General features: G+C 42.4%; 1 protein-coding gene across 2 annotated transcripts in view; it reads left to right on the top strand.

Annotated features, from left to right (window-relative positions):
- Positions 1-8: 8 nt before the first annotated feature.
- LOC135915504 (condensin complex subunit 1-like) overlaps positions 9-10,178 on the top strand; it is a 54,884-nt gene continuing 44,714 nt past the window's right edge. For both annotated transcript variants that reach the window (XM_065448613.1, XM_065448611.1), the window contains exons 1-9: positions 9-116; positions 333-465; positions 563-638; positions 724-782; positions 864-1,051; positions 4,254-4,399; positions 5,788-5,909; positions 6,871-6,994; positions 8,967-9,114. In XM_065448613.1, coding sequence (XP_065304685.1) covers positions 345-465; positions 563-638; positions 724-782; positions 864-1,051; positions 4,254-4,399; positions 5,788-5,909; positions 6,871-6,994; positions 8,967-9,114 — 984 coding nt within the window. In that variant the 5' untranslated portion in view covers positions 9-116; positions 333-344. The remainder of the gene's footprint in view (positions 117-332; positions 466-562; positions 639-723; positions 783-863; positions 1,052-4,253; positions 4,400-5,787; positions 5,910-6,870; positions 6,995-8,966; positions 9,115-10,178) is intronic.

The raw sequence follows: 10,178 nt of genomic DNA, 5'->3' as shown, positions 1-10,178 counted from the left end.
AACTAGTCGGCGAATTATTTTTTTTGAGCCTTGTACGATTTACGGATTTACGACATTTGGCGGTATTTTGTCGGTGCACAACCTGGTTCTTTTCCCGGGTATTTCGGAGCAGAGCGGTGAGTATTCAAATTATGATATGCTTAAAATAATGAGCTTTTTGTGCCTTTGAATGCCCAAAATGAGCACGAACAAGTTCATATCCAACGCTGTCTTTTCTCGCGAGCTGTTAACGACATAAGCAATCAGCTGAGACAGTTGTGCGCTACATTGGATGTGTCGCTTTCCCGCAATGGCGCAAATTTAAAATGCTGTGATTGTGATTGGTTCTTCAGGCCACGTAAAGCATGGCGAACTTCGAGTTCGTCTTGCCTTTGACCAAGGACCAACTCTTGAGATCCGAGAGTGTCGGGCAGTATTATGTCAAGGACGTGGTGCCGGCTCGTGAGATCGGAGCACAAGTTCGAGGTACGTAGTGAGCTGTTTTAATTTGCCCCTTCAGCGCGGTGTAATCCGCGCACTGTTCCTTGAGTCATCTTGCCTGTACTTTTGTCTTTGTGCGTAGGATTTCTCTCCAAGAAAAGACTCCTCGACACCAAATGTGTTGTTGATTCCTTCGATCTGCTTTACAGTGTTATCACGTAAGTCAGACATTGCTCTTCTCTTGTTTTTAAGCGCTTCGGAAACTAGCTCTCGTGACGCTGCATTGGTCGTTTCAATTTGCAGAAACTTTCGCTCCGTTGACGAGACGGTGATCCAAGATGCATTTGACCTGGCACTCTTGGGTAAGTACTCGCGTCGGTAGCTTGCCGCTTTGGTCATTGGCAATTTCATATCTGTACTGCAAAGTTCACATGTTTTCGCAGGTGTTTCAAAGGTGGAGTCAGACTTGACAATACTGCTGCAAGATTCTGACGCAGCCTTAGATTTCGACGCCAAAAAGCAGGCGCAGAATCACCTCAAGATGTCCTGCTATGTGCTTTGTCACCTCATCGATCTCATTGAAGCTGAAGCCAGCAAGCCGTCGTCAGATGTGGCCGTGAGCGCGTCAAAGGTATTTACAAGTTGTCCACATTTTGTTATCCTAAACAGGCACGTCGTTAACTGATTTCGCACTGTGATGTTGACTTTTTAATGGTACATGTGTTTGTTACTCGTGGTAAACACAGCTTTAAGTTTCCACCTTCTACAAACCCACGAGGTATATTCCCTGCACAACAAAACCTCCTTCATTAAGGTGGTCTGCATGCTTCTATGCTACTACACACAAGATGCAAGGTACTTCCGGCACCCTACAAGTCGAGGATAATTAGGTGCGATGATGGCAAGCCACTGTGTGACAGATGCCTGCGATGAGCACACATGCACTTGCATCGTTATTGGGTCGGCAAAGTGTTGCATTAAATTTGAGCTCTGTTCCTTCACCATGGTGGCATGGAAATAGAAGGAATTTCTGTTTGGCAGGGAAGTTGACTTGGAGGTTTTTGCAAATGGACTTGGAGTTTTATCATTAGCGAACGAAAGTTATTGATGACTTTTTAAAGCCTTTCTGTTGTTTTTATGATATTCTTGTATGTGGATGCTTGTATGGTTGCTGGATTGGAGCATCCAGACCTGTCTTGTGAAGGAAATTGTTTTGTGCAAGCTTCTTAATGTTATTTATGCAACTTCTTTCATTATTTGCATTAGAGGATATAATAAACAGTTAATTTGGGTAAGACGGCATGTCTTTATCATGCAGAGAAAGCTGACAATGTTGAAATGGCATCATTTCATGATGACATGGTGAATAAGCGACTTTGTAGAGTACTTGTACTACATTCTGTAATCTTTCCTCTTTCTTTTCTTATTCCCAGACAGTAAGCTTCAGGATATTGCTTAGGCAGAGCTCTAGCCTACAGGTGTATGCCATTCTGCATTATTTCAGTTAAATCTTTGAGGATGAAGACTTGTGTAGAAATTCCAAAACTACCTGAAGTATAGCCTAAGCTGTACAGTACAGTCAACCACAACAGTTCATTGACCAGGTGATCTAAAAAAATTTTGAATTTCTGAGCAGCCAATAAAACTGTACATCACAATGTTGTTCCCATATACTAGCAGAGGTTGTAAATGTGAATACCAGGCTGTGTTGTCAGGCAGCGAACATGTTCAGCCTTTTGCCATATTCCATGGTTCGTAAACTTTTGTGGTCGACTGTCAATGTATCATAGGGAATATAATAATCAATCAATTGTTTATTTAACATGCCTACAAACAACCCTAAGGTATGAGTGCTGACACACTGGCAAAAAGAAGGAAAAAAAAACAAATACAGGAAAAGAAACGTGAAATAGAAAATGACCGTTATGAAAAGAAACAGTTTACAATCTACAAAAGCCACGGCGAGTTTGCTGCAGAAAGACCAAGAAAAACGCAAACAATGCATGATAGTCAATAAAAATTAATCAATCCAGCCTTTAGATTATGTGCCCAGAAAAAAAAGATAATGCAGCGCTTAAAAAAGGATGTGAGGTTAAAAAAAGAAAGAAAATAATGCATGCACAGAAAAGTCATTTTGGCATAATATTGTCACAGAAAAAAGAGAACAAGGAAGGTTTATAAAAGCTCTTATCCATCGACGAAGGAAACATAAACTGATCATCAACAGAAGATTAGTGAACAAGTACAATGAGAGAAAGAACTGTACAGCTAAAGTTACAAATATAAGGGAAAGTGGATAAAGAAACGGGAAACAATTCATGTAATATATGTGTAAATGCAATGCACCAAGAACATTAATTGTACGGGGAAAAAAGAGAAAAAGAAAGCCGCTGGAACACTAGGCATATCACCAGGAAAGGTGAAAATGTGCTTAATTGCATGGTGAAAGAGCGCACATATATGACAAAAACTAGCGCACGACAATACGAAGCTGTGAACAGGACGACGAAAGAGTCTGGTGAAAAATATCAAGATCCGTGAAATAGGTATTATGCAGATTTTGAATTTTATACACAGAAGAATGTTGTCTGTGACAAGCAGGAACGTAGAATAATCAGTGCACCCTGGTGGCCTTCTGCAGAAACTGAAGTGTGACATAATTAAGTAGCTCAGCTTAGTTCAGGTAATAATAATAATAGCTCGACTGCCCAGGGTTGATGAAATGAAAGGTCTTGGTGTGTACTTGGACAAAATGCCAAGCTTCTCTTCACACGCTAAATATGCAAAAGAACATGCCCTTCGTGCTCTTGGAAATGTTTGTCGTATGTCCCATGGTTCCCACTTCCCTGTTGCCTTTCCGAAATTGTATTCTACTGTGTTCCTTCCGCTACTAGAGTATGCTGCTGTAGTTTGGGATGGAATGTGCAAATCTAATGGTGGCTTCCACAAAAAAATTGATATATATATTTTCAAGCACCACTTTTGTCGTTCTGGCTACCATAGCCCAGCCCTCGCAATTATACAACTCACACCAATAAAACCAAGCGTATTAAATCAGACCTTTTGTTGCTCTATAAGGTGGTCCATGACATTATGCATTGCCCAAAGCTTTTTAATCATGTGCAATGTACGTGTATGTGTACTCCATGTCTTAATTGTGTTATTGCTGATTTTTTGCTCATTAGGCAACTGTTTATCCAGTTCTTTTTTTTTTTTATTCTAAAGTTGTAAAATAATTTGTCATAGCTTTTGGTTGTAGTTGTTTTGCATTTCTACCTTTATTGTTTTTGTTTCCCTGTGCATCAGAACTGGGTGCATTAAATAATGATGATGATAATAAATTATTATTATTATTAACCATAATATAATGATAAACCATTAACCAAAAGATCAGGCACCAGGAACTGCAGTGGTTAGAACACCTGAGTCACACGACTCAACCAGCTTTACTCAAAGCACTAAGGCTTTAAATTTGTAACAGCGAAATTTGGAGCATTCAAATAAATGTTTATTGTAAGCTAAAAGGTGGCACATTGCATTAGCATGGTGTCTTTTTTTATATATATATTTAATCACCAACATGCTTATGCTGACCTCATTGGTTCTTGTGTGGAGCTGGTGCCTTCATGAGATCATAAACTTTTTCTGTATTTGCTGATTCTGGGTTGCATAAAATGTGATGGCTATTGTCTATGAATGATGGCTAGCAGCAGTGCAAGCTTTGCTCAACATTCCTTCTATGCCAGTGACCAGCAAACAGCAGAATTTTTTTACAGATTCCGTCAAACTTGTTTATGGTATTTGTCCTGAAATGTTCTGTTTTCCCATTGCAGGGTCGCAAGAAAGTGACTGCGAATAACATGAAATTTCTTGAGTGGGGGTCACAGAAGCTGAAGGCTGTCCAGTGCCTCAAAAATATACACGAGCTTTCCCTCCAGTGCCTGTGGTCACCGCAGCCTGTTGAAGATGAGTACATCAAGTGAGTCTGACATCGGTGTTTCTTATCCGTCACTGGTGGCTCAGTGGCTGCGACATTCTACTCCTAAGTGCAAAGTTACGGCTTCAATTCCCAGCAACTGCGTTCTGATGGGGCGGAGTGCAAAAAATGCTCAACTACTTCAGTTTAGGTGCACATTAAAGAAATGCACGTTATCCAAATCAATCCAGATCTACAGTGTCTCTTGCAGCCAATGCATTGCTTTGGTACGTTGAGGAAGCACTGACATGATATTTTCGACTGTTCATTTCTTGCTTTAAATGAAGGTCCTCGACATTGAAAACCTGAAATCGCAAAAAAAAAAAAAATGTTTTTCAATGGAACTAAGATTGAAAAATGAAAATGGTTCATTACATTGCGAATTTTGTTAAGTCGAGATTCGTTATATCAAGGTTTGACTGTATACCATAAATCACGAGGAAAAAAAAATTAAAATATATATATATGTGTGTGTGTGTGTGTGTGTGTGTGTGTGTGTGTGTGTGTATGTATGCATGTATGTATGTATTTGTCGGCTCCACTTGTTTGCAAAACTTTTGTCTTCCAAAAGCACATAAATCACCTAGTAAACAACTATTTGCATAGATAGCATTCGTTTAATCAAAATTCGTGATACTTTATGTTTAGAGGACTTGTATAATGTGGAGATAACAGTGTCCCGACAATGTGAAAATAAAAAGTAAAAATTTCCAATTCCATTTAACAAGGTTGTGGAGGGGGCTTGTCTTAACTGACTTCGCGCTTGTACTGCTTAGGGTTGACGGCCAACTCTCGCCCTATATGGCCGGACTTCGTCACAGTTCCCTCAAGGTAAAGGAGGAAAGTGGTTTACGCTGTGCTGTATTATCAACACACCTTTCTTTTTTGTCTTTCTTCTTCTCCCCCCCACCCCTGTACACACACACGTACAGACACACTCACACACATAGAGAGTGCTTTGATTTAAAGCATAGATTTAGAGCACGGAGACCACTCTGCAGGTTATCAAAACGCCTCCAAAGGCTGTACATAACTAGTCCAAGTGCTTCTGTGCTTTTCTAAGCCACTTAAATGTCACAGTCCATAGTGAGAACTGCTATGAGGGGGTATCAATTTTAGTGTTTAAATTGAGGTTGTTTACCAGCGACCATTTACTGCTTTCACACAGCTCACCCACTCTGAAAGCTCCGTATAATATAGCTTGTGATTTCTTTCGTAAGCCAGCTCCGAAAGTAGGCTTTATTGCTCCAAAAGCTGCTCTGAAATAGCATGTGTCAGTAGCGTCACTGCATTATAGTGAAACAACAACAGGTCTATCGGTAAAATGTTAAGCTTTACTGAAGTAATTCAGCCTCTTGGTTTGATGTCCTCCAAAAACTTCTTTTTTACAGTCTTGTAGCTGATTGCTTCTTCAAGTTGATAGAAGATACTGGCAACATAAAGTCGAGCACCATCAAGGATGCATTCACCACAGTGATTGCCTTGAACATCAAAAGGCACAGCTATGCTATTGGTGAGTTTATGTTATGGTACTGTTTTGTGTTTGATATCGTGGAGCATGTGTTGCAGGTTGGACATTGATGATGATGATTGTGTCAGCACCTAATTGTAAAGGCATTGTGACAGTGCAACAACTGTGTATACTCTTACTGTCTTCTGGCATATTGTCTCGTAGACTTGACAGGGGGCGCAGGCATAGGTGTGATGATGTTCCAAAAAAAGCTGTGCTCCCTATTGAGTGGACTTGTACTTATTGAAGAAACAGTGCAACTCGCAGTGGTCATAGTGACACCGCACTTGGCAGTCATCGGATTGGATGACACGTCCGACAATCGGTCCCTGTTCATGCATTGTCATCGAGCATTCAGACTCGACCAGTAGTCATTGTTGTAATTCTGAAAAAAAAACGCATATGTGACATGTCTTTCTGCTTGTGTGGCTTGTGGCTACCGCATGTGGCTTGTCTTTCTGGAAGGGGCCACAGCATTTGTGATGTGACAATGATGTGATGCAGCAAGCTTATATTGCACAAGAAACAGAGACAACTTCTATAATGAAAAATTTATGTATAGATTTCTTTAATTTGCTCTGCTGTGACCGTATGAAGCACAAAATTGTATACTGTGGGAACATGTCACAGGCTTTATGAATGACTGTCAGGTAAGGGAGAGCGACGCAGAGAATTGTTGTGCGGGACATTCGCGGCACTATTAGTATATGAAACTGGCACCTAAAGTTATCAAGCTTGAAGCACATCCGGAAATTCCAAGCATGTTCCTGCTCTTGGCTTCAGCATTGGCCATCATTTCATTTTGCTGTGCTGTGCCTTTTTTTTTTTTCATTTATAAAACTGCAAAGGTATAGAGAAAAAGCTTGTGGCTCAACTACGGAAACAATTGCTACAGTACTTGCTCAAGTATGCTACAGTATGCGCTCGTAACATTGTGCTCAAGCTAGGTGCCTTGTGCTTGCAGGATGCGTCATGAAAATAATGCAGGTGCTGCAAGCTCACGAGCATGTAGCATCCTTTCTTGCCGAAGCCCTGTTGGTCTTTTCGGAGAAGTTTGGTGTGAAAAGCATTGTTGGTGACTGCATCAGGTAAGAGAGAGTTCTGCTTCATATTTTTTCCTGGTGGATATTGTGTGGGAAATTCTGCTGTGAGTTGTAGGGTTGGTTAGCTTTTGGTAAGAAAGAATGCTGCAACTCAGTAGCGCAGACGTACAAATGGGGCCCTTGTAGCTTTGCCCAGAAGTGTGGCTTCACGACAGAGTGCCGCATTCAAGCATTAACATGGTAACTGTGACACCAACACCCACTGTCGCGGTTGTGTCAATCAGGGATGCTGAAAATCCGGAAACACAAAAGAGTAGTAACTGCTCTTCATTTTTTTGTTGGTGGTTACACTTCATTTGTTTGCCACTCATTAGCCATGCTGAAAGCTCACACCAGCTTAAAGCATACTTCTTATTACCTTTAGTACCATTGTTCTTAAGGCACAATGTTGCTGATGCACATAAAAGCTGTCAACGAAATTCGCTCTGTGACATGCGTGGCAGTGGCAATTTTTTTCGCTTACATCGCCGCTTGTGAAACAGCCTTGATGCCAGAACCTGCATTGGTTGGTACTCCTGTGAGATAAGACACCACATACAAAAATGCCTCTGCATAAGACGAACTGCCTGCAATTTCACCGATCCTTGCATAGGACTTCAGTAAATCTATAAACGCAGAATGTGCAATACTGGTACTAAAAGGGCACCGTGCAACATAAAAGAAAGTGAAGAAAATAATTCACCAACTATTATGATACTCCTTAATGCGAAATTCATTGAGCGATATATTGGCTGGCACAGACAATTTGTCTCGTGCGGCATGTTGCAGACGGAGTGAAGTGTGACGCGACTGCCTCGCTAATAGGGAGATCGCGAGGGGCAGTGCGTGGGTGCCTTGTGGTCGTGGTTCAGAGCAGCCACCGCAGACAGACCTTTGCTAATGCAGCGCTTTGTTTCCATACAGCGACGCGCGCTAATCTGGCATCATCTCATAACCATTGTCACCGCACAGCCCACCTTGCGCGGCACTGCGCTTTTCTTCTCGTACTTTTGCCACACCCTCCTGCTCTGCTTTTTGCCTCATGGTTCCACTATCCTCCTCTGCTTTCCTCCTCTGTTTTCCTCCTCACACTCTCTTCGCTATCACTGTCTTTCATCTCCCGCTGCGCTCCACGTTCGCTTTCATCCTTCGCTATGCTCATTTACTCTGTTACGAGGTACAACGCTGACGCTTGCCGCAGGGACAGGCGCCTAAGAGCTGTGCTCTAAAAGAGAGGAGGCGGGTCTAGCGACGTAAACATAACGTGCTTTCTTGGCTCCAGTATCGGAGAAGGTAGAAGGCGAACTTCACTTGTGGACCCTAGTCGGGGCAAAGAGAGAGCATGTCTATGTTGGCACTGAAGTTAACCTTCTGGCAGCATGCAACTTGACATACTTTCATACTTGACAGCATGAATCAGCTTAACATACTCTAGAATTAAAATGGTCCCTAAACGGGGCCCTGCAACTTCCTATGTATAACCAAAATTTGTTATGGGACATAATCAGGGGCCGTTGAATATTGTTACATGGTAGTTTGTGACACTACAGAAAGACATTGTGAGGAGAAGAGGAAGATGAGCTGATGCTGACATTATTCAGTGGTATTGCTCTACCCTGTGGTTTCGAGCTATGCATTGTCCCTGTATATACTATATCCCCTGTAAATATTCTTCCCCGTAATATTTAGTGGAGGTGTGGAGTAGCATCATTAGTGACGGCAGCAGAACAGAGGTGTTGTCCGCTACGGAGATCCAGATCCAGGTTGTTGCGAGTTTACCGTGCATGTAGCATGGGCATTGAGCCAAATAGTAATTGTGTTAAGGGTCATAATGTCCCAGACACAGAATGCTCATTACGTTGCCTGTGTGCCGCAGGCATCAGAAGGGGGTTTACTGAGCTTAAAACAAAAAGCTGGGTGCCTGGCATGGACTCTTTCTGTCGCCATTTCTATTCACATGTCTATTTCTTGCATGCAGAGAGCTGTGCCGCCTGGATTCCTTGGAGAATGCGCAAGACGTCGGCGGCATCCGGAATCTTGCCACATTTCTTGTGGAGCTTACAGACAGGATGCCTGAATTAGTCACAAAGTCAGCTGGCTTGCTTGTTGACCTGCTGAATGTCAAGGTTTCTATCTGCTTTTTGTTTGTTTTATAGATGAACACAACCAATAATGCGAGCTTCCGAACCAAAGCTGAGTTTTTTAGTATTATCATAATTTCTTTTTCTTTTTTGACAATTGCACCTGCTGTGGCGCATGTCTCCTTTTCTTGCGTGGTCGTGGCCGTGCATGGCTGTCAGCACAGCTGAGTGCATATTCAGGCCGCACGTCCTGCTTTATATGTTACCTGCTATGTGTTCAAAGAGTGGCCATGTCGAACTGCCATGGCATCATGCGTGCGGTCCTCCCACATGTTCAATACTGGAGGTAGCGAAACCTCGAGTTTAGGACACGTGTTGAAGTAAGACGCAGATGAAGCTTCCTTTCCCCACTGCCCGCACTTTTCATGACAGCGTCTTCCACTGCAGGCGACGCTATCAGCCAAGGGGGGTGGAGTGATCGCGAGAGCATTGCTGGCTTGCTTCGTACCACCGATGTGAGGATATCGTCGACATGGCATAAAAGCTTACCTTTGTTGCCAACTCTCAAATTCAACAAAATTATTTTTTTTCTCATCCACATTTGCTCTCTCCAACTGCCAGATAATTCGAAAAATCTTGCTGCCCCTTCCCTGTAAGAAAAATCAATCAGCGACTGTACTTATTTGCATATAAGCTTGAATTTCAATAATAACAATATTTCTGTATAACTGACCAGATTGCAAATTTTACTGAGTTTATTAAACCCCTGGAATAATCGTTGCGGGTTACGTTATGTAACACGTCGAGCATTCCACGCTTCGAAGCCGTCCGCGAGGATTACAAAGGTGGAGTCGGCGCCACTGCCGACAACAGCGAATTCCTTCAATGAAAAACATGTCACCGAACAGAAATCTTGGTAACGAGTATCAAAGCAGCTAAGCCTAGTATTGCTGAGGTGGTGGTTACGGCTTCCAGCGGATTGGTGTGCAGGAGTGCCGGTTCGAGGCTGCGAGATAATGAAAATGGCGGCAGTGGTGGCTTCGATTAATGCCTAGACACTGCAGTCTGGAAAATTGGATGGCGAAGGGTTTCTGCCTCCAGAATTTTGG

Source organism: Dermacentor albipictus, chromosome 2 (genome assembly GCF_038994185.2).
Source record: "Dermacentor albipictus isolate Rhodes 1998 colony chromosome 2, USDA_Dalb.pri_finalv2, whole genome shotgun sequence".
In the NCBI taxonomy this organism is placed as follows: domain Eukaryota; kingdom Metazoa; phylum Arthropoda; class Arachnida; order Ixodida; family Ixodidae; genus Dermacentor; species Dermacentor albipictus.
The sequence above is the reverse complement of the archived record's forward strand: the minus strand, read 5'-3'. Positions and strand labels throughout refer to the sequence as shown.